Raw genomic sequence first — 24,886 nt, forward strand, 5'->3', positions numbered from 1 at the left:
CTAGGGTGGGTTGGATGTGTTGGACTCAGGTTAGCTTTCGGTTACAACAGACTTGCAGGGAGCAGAGTTAATGTGGCAGAAACCTAGAATTGAGGGGGTTTTGTCCACAGTTAAACCTGTAGAAGCTAGAATCTGGTCTTCACTGTTCATAGAAAAAACAAATTATATCTGCCTGAAAAGAAATAAGTATACTTACAAATTCTAGGTAAGCACATACATCAGTAAGTTTACATGAGCATTTGTGAAAGCAAAATTAATCCCATGAGAAGGATTTAGTGACTATTTAGTGAATATTTAAGTAACAAGAACATAAATCCTGCTACAGAAAGGTGTGGAGTCCTCCAGCCTGGAGAAATGGAATCTCTTTCTAAGTATAAAAACCATGGATTGTCAGCTATACATACATCCTTTTGAAAGCAACTTAAAAAATTACAGTATTTTCTTAAAGTAGACACTTTTCCTTAAAGTCGACTTTTTCTTAAAGTAGGTATCTTCAGTAATATTACCTTAGGCACAACCAGAAAAAAAATTTGACTGTACAGAACTGGTGAAAGAACATGATTCTAGATTTGCTACTTTCTGGAAAAGAATGGAAAATGGAAAAGAAAACATTGTTTTGAAGACAAGATTGTCTAAAATACCTGTAAAATGTAATTAAATAAGCTGCTTTTATCACTCTGTATAATAAATTTAACTGCTCTTTCAATGATCTCTAGAACCTTAAATCCAGATCTTAAAGGAGATTCTGTGGGAATCATGAGAATAGCAACATCAGAGAGAGATCTGCACTTTTTTCCCCCTTTGAATCAGAGCCGCTGGTCTGCTCTTGCGGCTGTGTACTGTGACTTGTCCATTGAATTCTGTCTCAAATAGCACTGAAGCAAATATTTTAGTAACCCTTATGTTCCTTGAGTCAGTTAGCAATGATGGTGGCCGCTCTGAGGAAAAGCTACACTTCTCCATCTTTTTATCTTACAGCTTTCAACAGTGTCACAGTACAAATGCCAGCTTTCACTTTAGAGTAAACTGTATTGCTGTCCAATGTAGACCGGACATTTACTTTTCCCATTTCTGTAAGTTCTGTCTATCACAACTGCAAAAAATGGAGGTTACCTACAGTACGATTGCTGTGAAAATGGTGATACGTAGGAGGAAGTACCTTGATTAAAAATTCCAACATCAAACTGAGGAGAAAGGTCAGGGTGTTTTCTTGCTTCTGAGGGAGCTCACCTCATCTCTGTATGCTACCTATTCAGTCATACCTGGAGTTATCCCTGGATCTCAGGAAAATATATCTGAAGACAAGTATGTACATAACTGGAGAAATTCCAGCCAATATTAGGGTTTGCTTTCATTCCAAACCCCCAGTTTTATTAAGCTATTGCTCCTGTCCGTTAGGCCATTTTTGTTTAAAGTTTCTTGTTTTATTGTGTTGTACCTCCTTTTCCCATGGCTCGGATACTACTTGTGGCTGTCAGACCAACACCCGAGTGGTTTATGTGTGATATCAGATCACTTCTTGTTGATTGTGCTAAGAAACAGCTCATACTGGGGGCTTTGTTTTTGCACGATGTAACACCTTTTTATTATGTACATGCACATGATTATCATAAAATACCTATCCATATCAGCTTTTTTGAAATCTGATGAATGCATGTTTGTTCCACTTGAACTTTGAAATCCAGGTTGTGCCCCAGATCTAATCAATTAAAGGTGCTTAAAAGTAGAGATCAAGGATTTAACATGGAGACACACAGACAATAACCAACATATCTGACCTACTGTCTCCTGCAAATCATTGCACCTGGAAGTCTTAATTTGCAAGATGTTTTTATCCAGTTCTTTTTCTAAGTAGTATCTGCAGATACTTAAGAAAGTTGTAAGGTGACAAGTGAACTTAACTAAGAGAAATAGTACAGATACCTCTGAAAAGAGAGAGAGGCTATTTGCAGCATTGCTTTGCAGCTTTTTTTGGTCTGCAGATTTTTCTCTTCAGAGGACTTAATTTTATAACTTCATTATCTTAAGCAGATCTGAATGCCACAGCAATGTCTGTGAATGTAAAAGCCAGGTACAGTGCTTGATAGTTGTGGAGGCCTTAACCGGTAGCATTTCATCAGCTGGAGTGAAGGTGAATATTTTGGATATATTACCTTTTCTCAGTCCAGTGTAGGTTTTTCTTCACATGCTTCTGGCAGTTACCTGTTCTTCTCAAGATTTCAGGACTATGAGGACTGTGCCAGCCTTTTCTACATTCAGGAGCAGTCAGTGCTTTAGTGATTTCTTCTTGACCATCAGTTTTAGCATAATGCTGGTAACATTCAGAAATGCAGATAAGATTACCAGTTACAAAATAGATAGTATTTTTTAAATTGAGACCAAAATATGTGGACATCTTTTGAAAAGCAAATGTATCTATGGTAACCAGTGCAGCATTAGGCAGAGGGATAACTTGCTCAGGTGGGGAAGGAACTAAACAGGAGAACGAAAACGTAGTAGTTCTTCTTTTAATGAGTAAAAATGCATTTTTAAAGATAAGCCTTAGAAAAGTAAATTGTTGGTGGTAGGCCTGCAGTTTGTAGGTGAGTTGTTCTCTGTGTTATCTAATCATTAAGAAAGATCAAACTTGCTCAGAAATGTATGTTATTCATGTCAATCTTGATCCTATCCAATGCTGAGGCGAGATTTCTTTATTTTTTTTTAACTACAGTTTCATAACCTTTTCTTGGGTGGTAGAAATAATTGAACTTTTGTTACCTTTGTTTCATTTAGCACAAGTCATCCTTAGTCAGGTCTGTGCCTCAGGCGTTCCCTTAATTCAGGTGCATGTAACATCACATTACTGAGCAGAGCTGACTCCTGGTCTCCCCAGCACGTATGGCAAGATCAGACTAAAACAATTTCAATATGCAGCTGCAGCTTCAAAGTTTGTGACCTGTTACAGTACTTATAGTAACTTTATTCTTACAGTAAGTGAAAAATGTGTTAAATGGGCAGGAATTAGCTGTATTTTTGGAAGGCTTGAGTTTTAAAGGAAAAATCAAGTTACTGTTCATTACCTCAGTACCAGAGAATTGATTTGGATTTCTGTGAAACTAAGCCATATTGGCTGCAAACAGGAATTTGTTCTTGGAAGGATAACAACAGCCAGCCTGTTGCCCTTGTTTACACTGTAAAAGGTACATAGGAAAAGAGGGAAAGGCATCCAGCGTGCACTCTGTGTAATTAAAACATGAAAAGTACTGCTGGTTTGGCCTTCTTTCTAAACAAATGTTAGGGCAAATATTCAAAACTAAGGAGAGCCAAGCCGAGGTTGCAAAAATCTTTGCTGTCAAAAATCTCTGTGTGAATTAAGATGACTGAGTTTTGGCAATTTTGTTTTGCCCTTTCTGACCAAAAGAATTCAGACCTGTGTGCTTTTATCTATGTCTGTATTCAGGCCCTCGGTGACTTAAGTGATGCATGTTTCAGAAGTGCTTAAAATCTACATGAATTTCACCCTGATTCTCAAAGGCCGATAGCTTCTTTGCACATTTGGGGTGGTGGTTGGGTGCTCGAGACTAATGGCATCAATATCTTGAAATATGCCTTCTCCAGCTATCTCCTGCTGCCATAGTACTCACAATATACTCTGAAAATTGCATCAGGCAAAGAATGAACATACAAATACACAAATTAATTGGCAGAACGTTTTGTTTGATATTATCCCTGAGAAAAGACGAAAAGAAAGCTGATGAGTCACTGAGGAGGACACAAATCCTAGGAACTTAATGCATCCAGATAAGGGCATGTAGGGATGGTGAAAAATGCTTGCAAAAGCAGCTGAAGAAAGTTTGCTGCCAGGCTGTCTTGACGTGTAAGCAGTCTTTTGGATCTGTGCTTTGGAGGATAGATTTACCAAGGACGTTCTATTTGTTGCCATTGCCTTGTAGCCATTTTGAAATTCATCTCAAGAATGTATGTCTTAAGAGCTAACTTGGTATGGGGGTATGTACGTATATATATATTCATGTGCATATTTTAAAGTGTATATATGTAGAGAAAGAAAGATACTGTAAAGAGGGGGTGGAAATAGAGCATCTGCAGGAAGAATTACGTTTCCTTGTGCACCTCTTCTTTTTTTGTCCCAATTTAAAATAGTCTGGAAAGAGAAAGAGAGATGTTTTCTGAAGGCGTTTGAAGACATTTTGACTGATGCTCATTTTCATAGTTATATTTTTAAACTGACTACTTCCTTGCTTAAATACATATTTGTAAATGTAAATAAAGAGAAGAGAATCTATTTTTTAGGCAAGTTGCCTTGACCAGGTCTTGGATGACACTTCCACACCCACTGTGCAAAGCTCAGGATGTTCTGGCGCATAAGCGGAGATCTGGGAGGTTGTTAGGGACTCTGCCTCTCCTGTTAAAAGCTACCAGGGATCCCCAGGCCATTGCTGAAATATTTGCATACCTTGTTCTTAAATGAAATTCCTTAGCTTCCCTACATGACTTGTTCCAGTGTTTAACTGTCATTGGTGGAGGGTGGAGGGAGGAGAGTTCTACAATCGTTTTGTCTAAGCTAGGCCTGTTGTTCTTCAAGTTGTTGTCTACTTATCATCCTCAATGGACATGGAGAACCATTGAATGTCAGCTACTTTCTGACGTTTTATATTTGATTCACCTCTCTATCTTCATTCTCCTCATTTCCTGACTAAATAAACAAGGTATTTGTGTGTGTGTGTGTGGGTGGGACATAGCTTATCACAAAAGCTATGCTTTTAAAACCATCTGACAATTTTCTTGTTCTAAAACTTTCCAATTTGCCCTCTTTTTCTTGAAGTGCAGTGGTAAAACTGGATTCAGTGTCCAACAGCAAGGAATAAAGGAAAACAATGAAATTTAATGTCTTATGCTAATATTTCATTTTCTCTTGAAATAATGGTGTTATTGTCCAAGTTTTAATCTCACAGATTCTTGAGAGATGCTTAATATGTTAGTGCTAATTTTCCTTTTGCATTGCTGTCATGCTTTGAACATTTTTGCTGAGTTTCATCATCATCAGACCACCTCTAGACTAATTACAAAGATTATTGTAAATGACAGTTGTTACCTGCAAACGAGTTGCAAGCTCTGCAAGTTCAGTGTCAGCCAATTTGAGAAATGTGTTTTTTTATTTCACTATTCCAGTTGTTAAGGTTGAAATACTAAGTACTGAACTTAGTATACATAGACCTTTGAAAGACCTCATTGGTCTATATTCTTCCAGTTTGACAGGAAAAAAAAAAATCATTGCTACTCTCTCAATAGCTTTTTTTCAGACAGTTATGCAGCCACATAATAGAAATTTCAGCCAGATTCTGTTTTCCTGATTTACTAGGGAACTTACTGAACTTACTACAGCTCCTGAAGGCTTACTCAGAAGCCATAAACTGAAGTGTATCAAAGCTACTTCTTTTTGCCTATCTGTATGCCCTTCAACCTGACAGAGAGAGAAATTAGTGAGGTTTGATAGGATTCAATTTTCATTTCCTTATTATCCTGCATTGTTTTGAAATGGACTTGTAATATTGTTTTCTTGTGTTTAGTATGGACATTGAACTTACTTACTGGCTCGTAATTCTCTTGGTACTCCTTCCCCTTTTAAAAATGGGTGTGTTTGCTTAGGGGTTTTTGTTTTCAGAGATAACTGATAATGCTTCAGAAAATGCTTTCGTTTATTACTTGAAATCGACTCCAGAGCACTTAGCCCATCCCTCTCTCTTCATGTACTGTTGTGACTTTCTTGGGTAAACTGTACCTTTTACCTTTACAGCCTATTGAGTGCCAGGCATCAGCAGGCCTTTTTCCGCTAAGACTTTTTTTATCACGCAAGTATGAAATTTGTAAGAATGTGAAATGAAAACTGTATTTTGTAATGTATCACTTGGAATTTTCAAGGTAGGATGCAGGTCTCCATTAAAAGCTGGTACAGGGCTTCTTCAAGGTGAAGCCAAATTTGAAATTTGCTGCCTTGAAGTTGGCTGGATTTTTTGAGGGGGGTGTGTCCTTATCCAAAAAGTGACAAAATTTGGTTCCATGGCAGTGCTGGGCTGGGTGGGGTAAGAGGCTGGAAGGTGAAGGGAAAGACTGTGAGGAGAAAGACAGATGCCACCTTTCCACTAGCCTTCCAGCAGTTGGTCCAGCCTCCCTGAGGGACGTTACCTTCTGATCCCCTCTTCCCTCCTTCTCCGGTCCATTTTCCTTCCATATCTTCCTTTACATGTACTCTCCCCAAATTTCTTGACTTATTGAAGCATCTCTTTCTTGAAGAGACCTTACCCATTCCTCTTAGCATTCTCTTGCCTCCCTGTAGATGGGATAATTTTCCTGACTTCTTCCCCAAAACAGAGTGGAGGAGACTTTGTTACTTGTGACTGAGAACATCCCCAGCCAAATGCTGAGGGAATTATTCTGCTTGGTGACTGAGATGATCTTTAGCTAATAGCTGAATATTTCTAGGGTGAGGGATGTTGTTTTCTGGCTCTTTGTGACATTAAGCTGTGATTTAATGTGAAAATGCAGTTCTTTTTCAGAAGAACTTCACCATTTTCCCATTTTAAATTTACTTTCAGTAACAGAATATGAAATGTTTATGGAATTTAGGCAGAAATGTTTCCAATTATTGACTTCTCCATCTATTCATTTAATTCCTTTTTGGCTTTGGACAGCATATGTGTATTGTTTCATTTTAACTAATGCTAAAAATTAGCATTGAAAACACTTGCTGAAGAACGAATTTTCTCTAACCATGTTATAGAAACATAGTACCAAACAATATCCAACAAAAGTTGTTATTTCTGTATGATTCTTGTTTAACATTTTGGTGCCGGTAATGGAATTATTAAGTTGTGTATTGGAAAGAAGTTTACCCCTTACATGCTGGTCTGATTTTTTTCTATGTGTGTCATCTGCGAGTTTGGCAACTTACCTGATCGATTCCATATTTTGCATAAGTCATTCCTATGTAATGGGCTGAGCCCTATTTAGTTGATGAAGTTAAAAAAAAAAACAACCCAAACTAATATTGAATCAGTATCAGTGTTTTAAACGACAATGTGTGACTTCACTGAAGAAATGGGGTGTGCTACAAGTTTCAAATACAGATAGCAATGTTGAGTTCTTCACAACTGTGTAAGAACAGCTGATCTCCAGTAGAAATGACCACTGTTGGGAATTTCCAGCAATAGAGCCATCATAACATTACTGAAAGTGTGAAATATTAGTGCAGACTGGAAAAAAAAATTCCCGTGCCATTTCAGGAAATGGGAGTGAGGCATCCTGAAAGTGCAATCGTAACTTGTAGACTGGTGTGAGGAACAGCTTAGCCCTGTGAATGCAAACTGCTAAATGGTTGCTATTCCACTGTGAAACCCTGCTGCTGAAAACTGCTTTACACGGATAATTTTTCTTTTTGCCAGTGTAACCTAGGCTCTGTGAACAGCTCTTCTTTCAGAAACAACATTTACATGTTGCCTTCTGGGTCGGTGTTCACAGAGATATGAAGAATAAAAATGAATTATGTATTGTGTTTTGAAAAGCTGTAACAAAGAATTAGTTAATAAATAATATAGAAAATTAATAATTAACTGCCTTGTCTTACATCCTTCTGAGCTTTATCCATCTGGTACTTCATAGGAAGATAGTTTATCTTCCATCCCCGCTTATCTAGTCGTGCTTTCTCTTTCATGTTTCCTCTCACTTTGCTTTATTGCCATTGCTCATCAGTTTCCTCTTTGAGTCTCTGGTGTTTACAGCCACCGCTACACAATCCTGAGCCCTATTTTAACTCATGCACAAATGAAGTTTCAACTTTGTCAATAAACTAACTATTTAATTAGTGATGTGAGTTAGAAGGGACAGCATAGTAAGAAAGATGCCAGACCTTTAATTTCAAAGACGCAATGTCATTTTCTTCAGTAATAGCAGTGATTCCAGATAAATTCCTAAATATCAATGATTTCAGGAAAGCTCATGAATTTTGCTGTACTGTTTTGCAGGGGATTTCCCAAGAAAACAGGCAGAACTGCTAGGATAGCATCAGATGAAGAGATTCAAGGGTCAAAAGATGCTGTAATTCAGGATCTGGAAAGAAAACTTCGCTTCAAGGAAGACCTTTTGAACAACGGGCAACCGGTACAAAAACATAAAATACCCCCGGGGAATGGGAGTGGGCATCACGGGTAGTTTCTCAGATATGCTGCATATAAAATAATTGTTGTAGATTACTTTTATATTTTATGTATTTATGATTTTTAATTGCATTTCCAAAGCTACATTTCCACAAGGCATGATAGTGTATGTTTTGGCCTATCATTCTTTCTCCTGTTGGACAATTTTACTTGGATTTAACAAAGCAATGGAGGTCTCAAAGATGATGAATTCACATAAGAAGCCTGCACAGTCTGTACCTCAAGGGCTTTTTCAGCCTTAGAAGCCATTTGCTTTTGACTGTTCATGACTGGATGGCTTGCCAGTAAGCATATGCATAGCTCTTGATCAGTCCAGGCTCATTCTACCTTTTGTCCAGCTGTTGGACAAGAGGGGGAAAGAGTAGGTGATGAGTGGGTATCAGAGGGAGCCAAGGCAGTTCATCACGAGAAACAACCCATTAGGAACCAGGCATCATTAGATCCTGCAGTTGTGGGACTTTTTGACCAATGGAATAAAAAACAACCTATAGTACTAACTTACAGACTTTATGAAGAATTAACAATCTGCCTGAGGAGTCAAGAAATGAGGTAAAATGGGCAAGTATATCAAACAACTGAAATGCACAACAGCAAAGTTCTCCATTAATTTTTGTGCATTTTAAGATATGCATAAAAAGATAAAATACCAAATTCTTCCTGCTCAGAGCTGATGAGAAGCAGCTCTCCTAAGACTTGATTACAGTCATTAAGGCATTGATTTAAATGTCTTTGAAGCAGGAATCTGTTTTAAGGGAAAGTAATTGTAAAAATGTAGACTGTCGCCCCTGTTTTGTCAATGAAATGTTTTCAAAAGCATCTGAATGCCTTGGGATACCTTTGTGTCACTGAAAGGTAGCATGCTTTAGCAAACTTCTGAGCATGGTCCTGAGAAATCTATGTTTGCTACCGTGTCTGAGATGCGGACTATGGTGTTGTAGTTCAAGATAGCATATTGAGTCTAACTATCTACTCCACAGATGACGGATTCTGGTTCTTAATAAGGTCAATGGAGTGAAGTAGGGAAAAGACTAGACAGAGCGACTAGTGCTACTGTACTTACCTTTCTCCGTTGACTGCATGGGGTTCGGCAGTTTTCTGTAGCAGTTAAGCAGAATCACTCTCATAGTGTATAAGTTCCCATTTTTTTCAAAGGAGGTGGGCTGAGCATGACTGTCAATGCCTATTTTGGAAAGTGAGAGAGATGTTTGGCCTGGACAAATGAATGGAATGTCCTGAGAAAACCCACATGGCCCGAGTCAAAAATAAAAAAAAAACCCAACTGTGATCAGATGATGTGGGAGCTTGAACCAAGTAAACTCTGGTTCTGTGCTTGCCTTCAGGCTTTTGCCTTGCAAATTCCTGTCTTGGGTGATTCTGTTTGTGTAATCATGGCTGTGGGCGCTTGGAGTGATCACAGAAGAAACTGAAGAAACGTTCATGACTTGCTTAGACATTTGTAACCAAGCCAAGATTGGTACCTAGTTTTCACGAATCTCAGCCTACTGGTTTAGCTACAATATGACATCTTTTATAAATTAATTTAAATGAGCTTTTTTAAAAATGGAAGCATTAAGTAGATGTAATGTTCTACAATTTCCACTCTTTCATTTTTCTGTTTAAATGAGGCATTTCACCATGTAATGAGTTTGCCTTTCATTCACTGGCATTTTTTTTCAGTGTTGATTTGTAAGAAAGTGTCTAAGTGCCTGGAATGTGTTATTGAATGTAGAAGGAAAACTAATAATGAAATAATTGAATTGTACACTTAAGGTTTTCTTTTAACTTGCTTTACTTTCTGAGTGTAAATTGTCTTTTATAAGCTGTCTCCTTAATTTCCTAAAGAGTAAGAAGAAATAGAAATAAAAAACCTTAAAGAATAATATTTTTCTATAAAGCTGCCATATTTTTGACAAAATAATCAAGTAGAGTAGTATCTCCTTAGCATTTTTGGCAGAGTTTTCTGCTGTGTGGTTCTAATGAAAAAATCAACCAGAACAACTAGGAGTAAGATTTGGGATGATTTGACATGCACTTTTTTGATGGCCATGCTGATTTAAGCAGTTCCTATTGCTCATTCCTGCCCAAGTTCCTGGCAGGAGGATGGAAACAAATGGCAGAGTCAGGGCAAGGGTTGCTTAAGCCAGAAGAGCCACTTGTAATGCAAAAAAAATGCATTACAAACTGTGGTAGAAAATTTCTGTTAGAAACATATTGCTGCTCTGTTTTATTAACATTACTTAAAGTACTGCTTACTGTCAGACTGCCTCATAGTTCTTAAGGAGAAATAAGAATTTTTCGTTCTTCTTTTCCCTCCCCCTTAACCCATCCCTGTATTTTTTGTTCAGAGATTAACGTACGAGGAGAAAATGGCTCGTCGGTTGCTGGGAGCAGACAGTGCTGCAACTGTCTTCAACATACAGGAACCAGAAGAGGAGCCTGCTATACAGGTGCCACATAACTCTACAATTTCATAGGAAAATAAAAAATGTCTTTCAATTTTTCTTTTTTACAGGCTGTGAAGTGTCTTAAAAAAAGTCCTACATAAAACCATAAATATACACACTATAGGACGGTTTTGATTACAGAAGTCATATGTTATGTATCAGTGAAGTAAACTGGAGGATCACATGCCTATTGCTCAGTTTTTCCATACTGAATAAGGTTAAGAGTTCTCAAATGTCTGCTCTCTGCTTTAAATTCTTCCGATTATCCTATTCTGTCCTGACCTTCAAGTCTCTCAAGGCAAAAATACATCTACTATCTTGAAGCCATCTCTTTATGTGTGTAATCTGCATTTTTTGGATGCAGACCAAAAACACAACAGAAAGTCTGCTTGAAAGGCCAGGTACATGTTCTCCGTTGTTCAAATGCCAGAGCTGCTATTTGGAAATGTGTAGCATTCGTTTGCTTATGTTACCACATAAAGTACGTTCTCCTGATAAAACCCCTGATAAACTGTCATGGATGCCTCTTGGTCTTCTTTCTGCCTCTTGATCTTTTTTTCTACCCTTGCAGGAAGCTCGCTCTGTTGGTGCTTCTGTAGTGAGTCCTGTGGATATTCAAAAGGTTAACGTTTTCACCTTTTTCTGTCTTGCATTCTGTCCGTTGATTTTTTTTTTTTTTTTTTTTTCCTGTCGTCCTTGCCCTTTCCCTTCTACTGTTCTCGGTTAATAACGGGAGGTCACCTAGCGTTAATAACTGGGGAGATTTGGGCTGCACTCCCTTCAGGGTGTTAAAGTTGTTCTGTAAGCCTAATTGTCTGAGTGCAGGCAGCTTAACTGCAGTAATGGCGTGCTCCAGTATCTTCCTGCTGTAATGTTAACATACACTGATACTCACTGCCTTGCATCCCAATCAGCTGCTCTTTATATATACCATGTGTACTTCAGGGTTTACTTTTATGGTAAACTTTCAGGGAACAAAGAAATTAAAAAAATATCTGCAGTTTACAAAGGTATTTCTCCTTCCATTTTTTACCGTTATTGAGGGTTATGATTAGTTCTGTAACCGGTCAGTAGAAAGACTAGATGTCATTTCCAGACCAGAGGCAATGATAGAAGATGGGTATGTGAAAGGAGGCTTTGAATGAGATGTGTTCTATCTTAGATAAAATCGGGGTTAGAGACAGTGGCCAAAGGTCATTTGAAAGAGTGCCTCAGTTTCTGCTGACTGAGAAGAGCATTGTCTAATAAAAATTTTCTTTTTTTTTTCCTGCTTCTGAGCTTTCTTACATTCTGGCATTATCTTTGTTATCACTTAGATTCAAAGCAGGACTTTTGTACTGCAGAGTAGACAGAGTGAACGGTTCAAGAAAGTAAATAACTGTGTATGTCACAGTAACGTTTCCTAGTATCTGAATAGCAATTTTAAAGAAGCAGTAGTGGATGAAACTTTCCACTCTTCTTGCTATATCTTGAATACTCTTATGATAAATTTTGTTTTTAAGGAAAAAGTGATACTGTTGGCCAGACAAAGGGGACCATGGCAACAGGAATAAAGGGAGGCAACTATCACAGCCTGCCAGTGTTGCCATTTTCTCGTTGGTTTTTTTTTTTTTTTTTTTTTTTATAATTTTTACAGGCAATTGTAAACAAAATCATTTCAGCCTTCTGGTGCAGCCTCCGGTACAGTTCTATGCAAATAGCAGATGTGAACCATATGGTCTTCTGGCCATCTGGAAACAAAACCAACTCTAAATCTGCCTGTACCCTCAAGGAAATATTAGTGTGTTTCTTTTGTCTTTATGAACTGCTTCAGAATACTTTTATTCTTATAGGCTTTTTTAAAAAAATGAAAGAAAGCAACCAATGACTTTCCTTCCCCTTATAAATTAGACCTTAAGATAACATGAAATACAATTTTTGCCTCATACCAGATGTCTTCATTGTTTCATAGGGAAGTTATTGGAGGCACGGATTATAGTTTTTCTTCAACAAGATAGAGTTTCCTTTTATATGTAAAACCTTAATGGATTGTCAAAGATCAGTAGAATACAAAAAAACATTAGGAACACATCTTGCTGAGCAATGTGTTGAAGCTGGACACTAATATGTACCTTTCTTGTTTGACAGGAGTATAAAGTCTCCAGCTTTGAGCAAAGATTGATCAGTGAAATTGAATACAGGCTGGAGAGATCTCCTGTGGAAGAATCAGATGACGAGGTGCAACATGGAGATGAACCTATTGATAACAGTATGTCACCGTATTTTGAGATAAAGCTGAAGCATTACAAAGTCTTTGAGGGAATGCCAGTCACATTTACATGCAAAGTGGCAGGAAATCCAAAGCCAAAGGTAAGAAAAGAGGGTAAATTGTTTCTAGAAATGCTCTGAAGAGTTCTCTATCGGTACCTTACAGTCGGCCCCTGGACCCTATGGGCTGTATCTTACAGGAACAGCAGACATTCTCTCTTGACAAGATAGACTCCTAGCTGGTATAGACTGTCAAATCTCTTTTGACATCACTGGAATTATTTAGATTTATACTAGTCAAAAATCCTACTATGAGGCTTCAGCTCTTAGTTACTCCCTCCTGAGACTTCATCTCAATTATTTTACCTAGAAGTAATACTTCCGTCATTTTCAGAGTTACCTTCAGAGTACATCTGTACCACAGAATGCAGTGCAATGCTAGAAAACCCCATGTGAGCTGGCACAGTAGTCCCAAAAGCAACCTCTTCAGGTTAACAGTGGTAATTAGCTCAGGCACAGCAACATGCTAATGCAAAAATACGTTCCTTCTGGTTCAGAAGCCAGCGTGGCACCTCTACATTCTTCAGCATTGCAGAGTTTGTATCTACACACCCTAACAAGACTAAATTTTATTGAAAGTTAGAGGAAGGCATAATAAAATACCGTAAGCTCCCATATATCCCAACAGCAAGATGAGACATCATGGTGAGGTTTTAATGATGAGCTTCTGAGGGAGGGTTGGGCTTGGGAAGCATTTCCTTTTAGCACATGTAAAAGTACCAGTTGCGTGATGTGAGCGATCTGGAAGAATGCCTTCCTTTGGTAGGTTGTGTTTAACCATTTCAAAAATTGCTTGGCAATCAACTGACTCATTATGCAGCAGGCAAACAGCAGTAGCTTCTTCAGCTTCCTTGCCAAAGCCAGTATCTTCCCCGTGAGGTCCTTGTAGCTCTTACAGTGACCTCTTGTGGATAGGGGCTCTGTTCTTCTTAGACAAGATCAAAGGTGCCTTATCGCTTAGTTAAGATCTTCGCAGCAGCAGCCACATCCAAATCTCTCATCTAGTGTAAGTTTTACAGGCATTTAGGATTTTGATCAGAGATAAATGCAAATGACTTTACATGATTCTATGTCCAATGATATAGGTGTACGATACTGCACAAACTGTAAAAAGAAAAATGGACTTTGTCAGGCAGCAGAGAAGGAACAACAGAGAACTAGAGCTATGCCTACCTTAGCGAGTAGTGCAGACCAGAATAAGCAAATCTGTGGAATGGGATATCCATCCCTGCATGCATTTCAGAAGGTTTTACTTCAGGCTAGCTCTAATCTCGTCCCACAGACTGAAGCAGATGCAGCACATTAGATGTGTTCTTGGAGCACGTTTTCTGGCCTAGTTTCATCTGAAAGGAGTCCAATCCTGTGCTCCGAGACCGCAACACGATGTGAACCATTGCAAAGCAAGTGGGGCTGATCAGTATAGTCCTATCAAAAAAGCTCTCCTGCTTCAAACTGAAGACACACACTGAGAAGATTAGCCCAGTCTGGCTGAAACCAAGCCTTTGATGTCCAGCGTTACTTCTGAGATGACCGTACAGAAGAGTCTGTTGTGCTGAATAAGGGTGGAAGACAAACGGGTCGGTTGGTGTTAGAGGTGCAGTATGCTGGAGAGGTACTCTTTTTGCCTGAGGCTTATGACTAAGTTGCTGGATCACCTATTATGAGTCAGCCTTAGTCAACTTAGCCATTCCGTAATTTTCACAGTTTTCAATTAAGGTGTAGTTTCACAGTCATCTTAATCTGATTTAAGACAGATGAAAGAGGATGTCTCCTTTCCCTCACTCTCCTTGTTTTGGCGTTAGGGATTGGACAGCCAAGAAACCACATTGTTATCACTTCCTCTAAAGCATGGCATTATAAAGGAGTATCTGATGTGAACGCACCCTGATTCAGATACCACGTTCTGTTTTTCTGCAGCGTCAAAGCGTGCGCATTAAGAAGCTATTTGCTCTTGCACCTGGGACTATGACCCTTTATTCCGTTCACTTGCAGATGCTTTGTGCGATTCGTTAAGTTGCTTGGGATGGAACCAATTTCAGTCCCGTTGGATGGCTACTTGTTAGCTGGGTTTTGCAAATGTCAAAAGCTGTATCTTCCCCTCATCTGCCGGAGCATGCCAAGATAGCAATTTTGAAATGCTCGATGGCTGAGGGCTGCCCTTCTGCTGTCATTTGTTGAAGCTGGAAGTGTTGCCTCTGAACAAATTCTTTACTTTGGCAAATGAAAAGCTGGAAATAATTTACTAACTTGAAGCTCCTCCCTTCTAAGTATTCTGTCAGCTCTGCCAAGGAATGGCTTTGGGAAGGACTGTAGCGTTTCTCAAATCTGGCATTCATTACAAGGGGTTTTTCTAAGCGGGGTTATTGGCTTGATTATTTTTTCCCCTGAACATGCCATGTAAATTGAATACTGATGTGCAAATTCTGTCTTCATAAATATGACTTTTTAAACCTGAGTCTACTTTTTTTATAACCGTCAGTGTAATGTAAAACTATTTTCTCATTAAAACGAGAACCTGTGGTGATAGAGGAGGGATTGTGGAATACCTCTTTTAAGAGATATTTCTCTTCAGAATTAGGACAATGCCCTACAAAAGGTTAATTGAGACATGAATGTTGCATAAAGCTCGTACTGCTTGCTCTTCACATGGCTGAATATAATTCTTAGTGATTAAAAATGCCTGTGCTGCCGAAGATCAAAAACCCTTTTGTACTGTGTATGCCATTGTATTTCTAGTCATTACACATTGGTTTCTGAAAATCTGGTACAAATAAAAGCAATCCAGATGCAGTGTTCAGTGCTTACGTAGTTTAATGGTACATTTATTAAAAGGTATCCTAGAAAGAAAATACTTCACCGCAAGGGCCATTGTCTCCAGCAGTGGTAGTGTTTTACTTATCGACTCCATGTCAGATAAAGGTAATATTAAGAATTTACTTCTCGTAAGTAAAAGCCAGTGATGCCAATGCTTTTAAACTTAGTGGAAACGAGTATTGGACAACATATGCATGATGTTTGGATAGCTGGTTCAGTTAATATTTGCATGTATTTCCATGTAATAATTCCTGGCATGTCTCCTGATATTTTTGATAAGTGCATTGTTATTAAATAATTACTACTTGATGCAGTAGATTTCCAAGCAACGTTATGACACACGTAAAGCATGCAAGTTAAAACTCATTTTTTGCAGCTATGTTGTTACCAGCTTCCATTAGCCTGTGTATGTAAGTGATCAAATATCTTTTGCATCTCCAGTAAGTGCTCTGTCAGCAGATGAGAAGACATGACTAAATCTTTTGTTAGCACCACAGAGTCTCTGCAAGGCTGCTGACAGACAAAATGGGAAACGAGTATAACCAGCTATTGAGGAAATGAAATCATTTCTAGTTACGCATAATGCTTGTTAATATAAAAACCATACATGGTAATTAATTTTTAAGGGAAATTTCCACTCGTTCCCTCCAAAACATTCTCCATTGTCTTTTTGTGAAATTTAGAAGATATCCTTAACTTTTCCCCCCCCCAGTGAATGAATTTAGAGCTTTGAAATGTTGGCATGTATGAAGAACCTGGCATATTAAACTCTTATCAGGAATTGTGCTTTGCTCTGCCACTTCGTTTTTACTGGACAGCCGCCACCCTTTCCTCACTGTAAGACCTAAATTCCCACTTCAAGAATTAGACTGGGGAAAACGTGTGCGTTTTCCTCATGCTAAAGAGTCCCAGCAGTCACGCGACCAGGACAAATACGTTTGTTCTGCTTTCTACGACTTAACCTCGTAAAAGTTGTGTAGGTATCTGCACAAGTGACTTAAGAAATGCTGAGCACCACTGACCTTATGGAGTAATACACACTGAAATGTGAGAAATGACAAGTAAATGATGTTCTACTCAGCTCTTGGTGTGGGGAGCTGACTACAGCCTTCCTAGGATAACATTTTTTACATATTCCTCTGTGTGTTTTCATGCATACACCACGTTTTTCTTTTGATTCCAGCAGATTTCAGTTTGGGGTTTTATATTATTTTTAAAATATAGCAAAAAATCCCCAAAGCTAGGTCAAAATATTTGAATTTTTTTTTCGCCTCAAGTTTGAGGCATTAAAAACACATACATGGTTTTTGTGTAATTTATGGATTACTATAAGGCGTTATTCTGCATACATCATTTTTTTGGCTCACCGAAAGTAGATCTTGGGTCAGCCAGAGAATAACATTATGTATCAAAAGTACTGGAAAAGACTGCAGTTTGACAGACAATGTAACCCTTCTGGTCAGCTTGGAACTATACTGGTGTTGGCCTACAATTATTAAAGGCTACCTATGTGCTGACTTGCTTTGAAGTGTTTCCCGTTACTTTGTAAAGCTGTCCGTTTCTGTAGATGTCTGTCACATGGGGTGACACTGTTGGTTTCAGCCGTGCAATTATCCTGAGCTGGCCCCTTCGCATACCCAACTGCTCGTTGCCAGTGGGAGCGGCTGCATCCCCGTCCGGCTTTTTGGTCCAGTCCAGTCAGCGTGATGGATATGAGACCAAACTGGTGTTCCAACAGTGAGAGCGTTACTGCTATTTTATTCGTCATTGAACTAATTATTCCTATAATTACCTTCGTTTATGATTTTGTTTTCTGAAAAGAGAGCAATAGCGTTCTTTCTCTGACTTCTTCAGATTTAAGTGAAATAAAAATTTAAAATTAGTAGTCTTCTCTGAAATAGAACTTTTTTTTGTAATGACATTTATTCTCAGTTCTGGAAATGTTCAGCTGCTGTTCTGTCCTTGGGATGGGTACAGCCCTTACGCACCTGCACATTTCTTCGGTAAATGTTCTTGCTGCCGTCTTTCTCTTTAAAGGATTGCTAACCTGTAACTTGTCTTTTGGTGAAAGTGGTTCGTGGAGCGTGGTTCTGCACTTTCACTAGTTGATCGAACCGGTTTTCTTTTAATGCTTACTAGAGAGGTTTTCAGCAGTTAAGATTCATTAGTGCTGTTAATTGAGAAGCGATGACAATGAGCACCCACCTCTTATCAGCGTGCCTTGTTTTTTCCTGCAGATTTATTGGTTTAAAGATGGGAAGCAAATTTCTAAACGAAGTGATCACTACCGAATTCAAAGAGAACCTGATGGAACCTGCTCTCTGCATACTGCAGCCTCCACCCTGGATGATGATGGGAATTACACTATTATGGCTGCTAACCCACAGGTAAATGAAGGTTTGGCTCCAGAGCAAACGTGCTTCTGGACATAAATCTTCAGAAAACTATCTCATCTTACGTATGCGTGATTTAATTAGATGATGAAGTCACCATAAAGTATGTAAGCTAGATTTCTGTTTTCATCTTGCATCAGTAGGGTGGGACCTTTCTATCTCCAAGAGATTAGCAACTCAACAGCAGTTTTTTTCCTGCAGTTTGAGGTTTCAGAGGGGAGGGGGTGTTGTTTTTTAATCACTCTTCCACCATTTGTTTCAGCTGATAACATCTCAGTATCCGAACGGAGCATGGATAGCATGCATACTCTAAAGGGAGAAAAAACCCCAGTTTACCAGCAGAAGTAACCCAATCCAGCAATTTCATTTTTCTTCTGTTGACACTGCTCACTGACTGAGGCCAACTTTTTGAAATGAGTAGGAGCATATCACACCTCAGCATGTTTACATTAGGCAGTGATTGCAATTCTGTACGGCAAAAAATTCTAGCACTTATTACGTAGGGGGGGGAGGTCTCCTGCGTTGATCCCGAAGCCTTCAACAATGTTTTTCTGAAACACACAGTGTTACTGGTTTCGTAATATTATTTGTTCTTCGCAGACCCAATACAAGAGCTGAGGTGTACAACAGAAACCTGCTAGCACGTTGGACGCAGCTAAACTTACCGTTCACGCGCCCTATTGAAGTAACTTTGTCATTCCGCTTTTCCTACGGCACAGCAAATTGAAGGGAAAGATTTGCGCGTGAGAAACCAAGGCAGTAACATAACTGTAGGGATGTAACGAAGTATTTTCTTCTGCAGCACCAAATATCTTGCAAAGAGCGGGCCTGCAAGGAGAATCACACTGTGAAATAGCAAACTGGATCACTGAGGCAGGGTTTAATCGGAAGAGGAGTGTTGTGCTCTGTTGTGAAGGTTGCTAGGTTACTTAGCATGACGCTGCCATTTCTGCCTTGCTCTTTGTCAGTCCTGCTCGTATTGCAGCCTGCTTGCGAGCGTATGGGATCGTACGCGCAGGCGACACACAAATAGCAGTTTTAGGCTAGATTCTACAAATTGCAGTGCTTAAATCTAGGTGGTTTAAACGTTATTTCTACATATACAAATAATAGAAATAAAGAAGTAATAAAGCAATAGCATAAGGCCGAGGGAACTCTTCGAGCTGGGAGCTTTTACACATAGATGACCATTGTGTTCTAACACTTCATACCACTGAAATTGTGGAAATTCACAGCAGGTTTAAAAATGCGAAATAAATACATACATGCTTAAGGCAGGAAGCGAATCCTGTTCATCTTCCTGTAAGTGTTGTGTTCGTGCACGTACAGAGTTTCCCTAGGTAGTGTTACTGCCTGTTCCAAAGTCTTAGCGAACTTGGTGAATAACTGCCGCTGTGTTTGGGCACTGAACTCTGTCCCTGAATATTCAGGGCCCGCTTTTTAGCATTTGTTATTCTGGGTAAAGCTCATTCAATGACACAACAGTGACCTAGGTTATCAGCTCCGCTCACTGACGACACTAGTTTGTTAGTGGGTTTTCAGATGCACTAAAATGAGCTGCGTTTGTATTGTTCCTAGTTTGGGGATTGAAAAAGCAGTTTTGTTAAATGATAAAATTCTGCATCTGTGCTTTTTTTCCCCCCTCCTCTTTGGAGAAGAACCAGAAGCGTCCTCCTCTGGCTCCCCTAAACAAAACATCTGTCTGTTTCACCAAGCCCATTCAATTCTTTCTTCGCCGTGTAATTCCCAAGCAAACATGCTTATCTCTCCCACTATTTGCTTGCTTTTACTATGCATTTAACAGTACAATGGAGGCAAAGAAGGGCTGTGAGTTAATGGCCTAGCCTTTCACACTCAAAGATCTGGATTCCAATTCTTTTAAGTCATCCTGAGTGGAAATAATTTTGGCATAGCCTCCTCAATTCTAATGGAAAGTTGTCCACATCTCAAAGCTATCACAAACTTTGGCAACCTTTCCTTAAGAAAAGCGAAATACGTAAATATAAGGGAGCCTACCTCAGGATTCCGATGGACTGGTAGATGTTTGCTGGGCTGTTGCTGTGTTTTGGTCCTTGCTATTGGAACCACCAAACTACAAAGCAAAAAGGCATAGTCTTCCTTGACAGAAATTGATTTTATTAAAGCAAAGGATTCAGTTCATTAAGGCTCTGCCAGTTTCTGCCAGCTCACGGTCCGGACTGTTACAGGATTTATGTACGTGAAGTGACTTGTTGACACACCTTGGAAATCGGCCGTGCTAGTTAACACAGCAGGCACCGTTGCCTGCGAGGTAAAACAGGGCGACCTGGAATTAAGGTTCTAGCACACCTCTGGGGTTTGCAGTAACATTTGCCGTGTGACTTAATCCAGGGCAAACTGACCCCGGGCCCAGACAAACACGACACCTCGCCCATTTTAGGCCTGGAGTTACAGGTTGCCTCCCCTCGCTGAGCTCTTTCCATCAGCTGTGTGGGCTCAAGTCGAGTCCTGATTTTCACCTCCTTTCCTTTTATCCCATGCTCTCCGCTTCTTTGCACTTCGCACGCCCAGCCCTCAGTCTGGATTTCCCTTATTTTCTAGGCCATCTTCTCATTAATTACTTCCCACTCATCGCTTCCTTCCCATTCATCCCATGACTTTTCCAAATCTTTGGCTTCCTGCTTGTTCTTCCCTATCCAAATTCCTTACTGTCCTTTGTGTTTCCATGCCTTCGTGTTCTGAGATATGCAGGAATTATCCTAAAATGTGTGAATTCGTCACCTGCCAGAAAAAGATTAACATGCAGTGGTGCCTAAAATAGAAATGCGTTTGTTCCAGATGTCTTTCGTGATCTTTTAGCACACACACACACAAAAAGCTGTTGCTTAAGAAATCGCTGCAGGTCATGCACGATGGCTTAGTTTAATGCAAGTATTTCTCTTGTGGACTAAATGGGTCATGGGAAGAAAAGCGGGACACAGAGATGTCACTTCTAACAGTCCAGCAGTAACAGAGAGGTCGCTGCCATTTGAAGGCTGCTTGTGACCCCGGTGAAATGGGTTTTTGATGGGCTTTGGCCAGTTGTTAATGAACAGCTATTTGCAACCCCCCCGATTACTGTGACAAAAATATCTGTCACTTTTATGCTGACAGACTCGAGCGTGGAGCTCACAGAACTGAAATGCCCTGCAAAGCTGGTGTGGATGTTGCCTCGCTGCTGCCCGTCCAGGGAGCAGAGAGACAGATGTACATCTTGTAGGCAGTTACCAAAGAGCTATTTAAAACTATCATTTTTCAAAAGTTACTAAAATTGTTGTATAGAAGCATATAAACTTTTACTACAGTGTTATTTTTATGCATAGCTTTTATATTTGTATCTATTGTGTATATTGATTAATACCACCAGATGCTTTTACCCCGTACACGGTGAATTCTAGAGAGCCCTGGATGTCAGCGTCCTGGCTGCAGGCAGTCCTGTCCCAAACTTGTTACTGCTAGTGCTCGTGGCGGACAATCTGCCTTCTGAAAAACAACGTAAAACCAAAAAGGGGACCAAATACAACAGAGCTCATGTTTTATTTATCATTCACTGAAAATAACCTCAGACAATGGAGCTACCTCCGACGTCCACCGGCGCAGTTGTGTGCGTTGGTGCGATTCCTGCCCCCAGCCAGGCTCGCTCTTCAGAGAGGACCCTCTCAGTACCTGTACAATTCTTTTGGTTTTTACACTCGCGGGGTTTTTTTTGAGCTGTGGCCCCACCAGATCACGCGGATCAAAGCAGCGGCTCTGTCATTGCTGCCAACCCTTACCCAGTGCCATTTTCAAGATCTTGAACTAGTTGTCTTTCTGTCCACTTGCCATACAGAAAGAAACCTCCCACCCACATCAATAACTTATCAATATACAGCTTTAAGGACTTAATTGCCCGTGGTACTAATAACCTTCTTTAAAACAAAAACTTCCAAGCGGAACACTTGAACCGTGCCTGTGTTACAGTCACAATTATCCCAGTCTGTTCTGTGCTAGATTGGAAGCTGATAGAACAGTTTGATATCAGAAGGTATCTTGACAAATGCTTTCCAGTGACTGTGTGAAAGAAGAGGTTGTATTACAGACTCTGTAACAGGTGGGCAAAAAAGAAGAGATCAGGCTGAATGTTATTAATATTACACGCTTTAAGTCGTTTAATGCTCCTCCTCTCCATCATCCCAACAGGGCAGAATAAGCTGCACGGGCAGGCTGATGGTTCAAGCTGTAAATCAAAGAGGCCGCAGTCCTTGGTCACCTTCTGGTCAGCCTCATATGAGAAGGTACTTGATGCTTTTTTTTTTTATTTTTTTAATAATATGTGTTTTGCAAAATCATTATGGTTAAGATAAAGAATGTGAAGTAAGAAGGTAAGTTAAAAGTATGGCATTCAGGAAGAAATGTGACATCTGCCGTCTAAAAATTTCTGCAAAGCTTGCATACTCAGAAGTCTAAGCAACCTCTGCAATGGCAGGACTTCCAAGTATCTTTAATTTTGCCTGTCTCCTCCTCCTCTGTGATGTTCACTAATTACTCCTTATCTGAAATTACACTATCAGCTGGTGGGAAGGACTTTGTCACTGGTTTTGTTAAAACATCTCACCTGACCAGGATTCTACCAGGAACCTGTACTTGCTGCAGCTTTTAATAAGTATGCATTTAAAGAAACAGCAGAAATAACTGCAGGCCAAAGAAGTTTATTGGATTTACATTAGAAATATTTTAGTATTTCAGTTATTTCAGTTCAGGTTCTTATAAGGAATTATGAGTCAGAAATGAAGTATTAAACTTATCTTTGGTGAGTTTACAATTATTCACATACGAAGCTTTAGTTTATATTTTTGGACCATATAAGGGAATTTTCCCTTCAAATACTTTTTTTTCCTTACCCAAAGCATTTATGAGGCTATTTAGCACAGCTTAGACAGCTTTAGATGATGATACAAAAAAATGCATTTTGGTTACCCAAACAGAACTGCTTTCAAGGCAGTCTGAGGGCTCTGGTTCCGGTTTCTGCTGCGATGAGGCACGTGTTTTGCTTAGTGGTCGCAACGGCCACAGAACCTCAGTATTGTCCAGCTGTAACGTACAGAGCAGATGTAATTACCTAGCCAACGGGCAACAAAGAAATGGGTCCCGTAACCATTAGTAGTGGTAGCAGTAGGTAGGCGGAGCTGCTGCATGCAAAACAGGCTCTCTCCCCCCCTCTGATAACTAGAAAGTGCCAGGAAGCGAGGTTGGTTGTTTAAAAGACCTTACCAGCCTTATTCCCGCATGGAACAAACTGGGCTTCCCGCAGTCCTGAGAGCACTTCCAGTGTCTCTCGCTGTGGCGCGCCCCCAGCTCCCCTCCGGCCCTGTTACGCCCAAAGCTCCGGCTGCTCCTGTAGGGGAACGTCCTGCTGTCGCTGCAGCGTCACAGCCGCCCAAAACCGCTGGGCCCATTTGGCGTGCAGTAAGCAAGGCCTTGACACCTGCAAACAATGGGCAAAAATGACAAGTCTCTGTTAATCCCTGAAGGGAAAAGCTGCCAGGAAGAGTCAGGTTTCAGCTGCATTAGTCAGTGCACACAGGGCGAGAGAGGGGAAACATCTTTAAAAACGGGGACGGGAGAAAGGGCCCTCAGAACCCTCAGTAAGAATGGGGGAGGCTCATTCTTCAGTCTCTCCAAATGCAATCGAAGTCTGAGGCCGCTTACAGACGGTGTTTTATTTTCTAATTGAGACAAGGACTCAGGCAGCCACTATAGCAATTTAACGTAGCAGTTTAATTGAAATTAGGGCAATTATTGGGGATACTTATTTCCTGTAAAATTACCATACGTGAAGGGCTCCTCCTGGTATGTTTGCTTACGGAAGGTCTGTTCCTGCTCAGCATTCAGCACAATACTATTTCTGTTTAGTGACATTTCCCGCTGCTCCCACCATCCAGTTCTCCCCGGGACTGATGAAATTTGAGCAGGTAAAACCTTCCTAGGACAGACTCCCACCACCGGCTTTTCAGGCGTAACATACCACAGTATTGTGCTCCCCCATAGGCTATAGTACGTGTCCCATATATTGCCATATACTTTTGATAAGTAATACTCCTGTGGCATTCCAGTATTATTTCTATAAGCTTTTCTGCTTGAGAGCAACAAAACTTTTTTTTTTTTTTACAAGTGTAATTATTAGCTTAATGAACTTTATGACTTCTTGCACTGTTGACAGGCTTTTTCCTGAGGTATTTTTAATCCCTTACAGAATGTGTTCTGGCAGAACTCTGTTTTTTGTCACCTTCACTACGTCACAGACATTTTAAAACACTTTGTAGTCGTTATTTCATTTTTAATGTATTTTTCTGAAATTTGCTTAGCTTGCAAACATTACCTTCTTAGCATTACTTTGGGGGGGGTGGGAATTTTGAACCATCTGACATGTACAAAGCTTGGGCTCAATCCCTTAGACGCCATGGTGCTCAACACCGTAGCACGTAAGCTGTCTTGTGGTGCACAAATAAATCATCTTAATATGCACGAGATTTAAGGAAGATTTAAAAAATAAATATTCCTATTGCCCCTGCTCTCAGTTAGAGGATTAATTTGAACTTAATCTCCTTTATCCCAAATTAGCAATCATTATCATATGGTCAGTCATAAAGTCTTCCCCAGCCTCTTGCTCACTGAAATTCCGAGTGCATTGCGTCACCCCGACCCGTGGAGTCTCCCCTGG

At 39.9% G+C, this 24,886-nt stretch overlaps 1 protein-coding gene across 2 annotated transcripts in view; it reads left to right on the forward strand.

Annotated features, from left to right (window-relative positions):
• PALLD (palladin, cytoskeletal associated protein) overlaps positions 1–24,886 on the forward strand; it is a gene marked incomplete at its 5' end in the record, with an annotated part of 206,384 nt that overhangs the window by 172,013 nt on the left and 9,485 nt on the right. The window contains 6 exons of one of the 2 annotated variants that reach the window (XM_082316413.1): positions 8,019–8,154; positions 10,556–10,657; positions 11,226–11,276; positions 12,782–13,003; positions 18,013–18,162; positions 22,366–22,460. In XM_082316413.1, the coding sequence (XP_082172539.1) occupies positions 8,019–8,154; positions 10,556–10,657; positions 11,226–11,276; positions 12,782–13,003; positions 18,013–18,162; positions 22,366–22,460 (756 nt within the window). The remainder of the gene's footprint in view (positions 1–8,018; positions 8,155–10,555; positions 10,658–11,225; positions 11,277–12,781; positions 13,004–18,012; positions 18,163–22,365; positions 22,461–24,886) is intronic. The other variant, XM_082316414.1, reaches the window with a different exon arrangement.

The sequence above is a fragment of the Platalea leucorodia genome (assembly GCF_965183815.1).
Source record: "Platalea leucorodia genome assembly, chromosome: 6".
In the NCBI taxonomy this organism is placed as follows: domain Eukaryota; kingdom Metazoa; phylum Chordata; class Aves; order Pelecaniformes; family Threskiornithidae; genus Platalea; species Platalea leucorodia.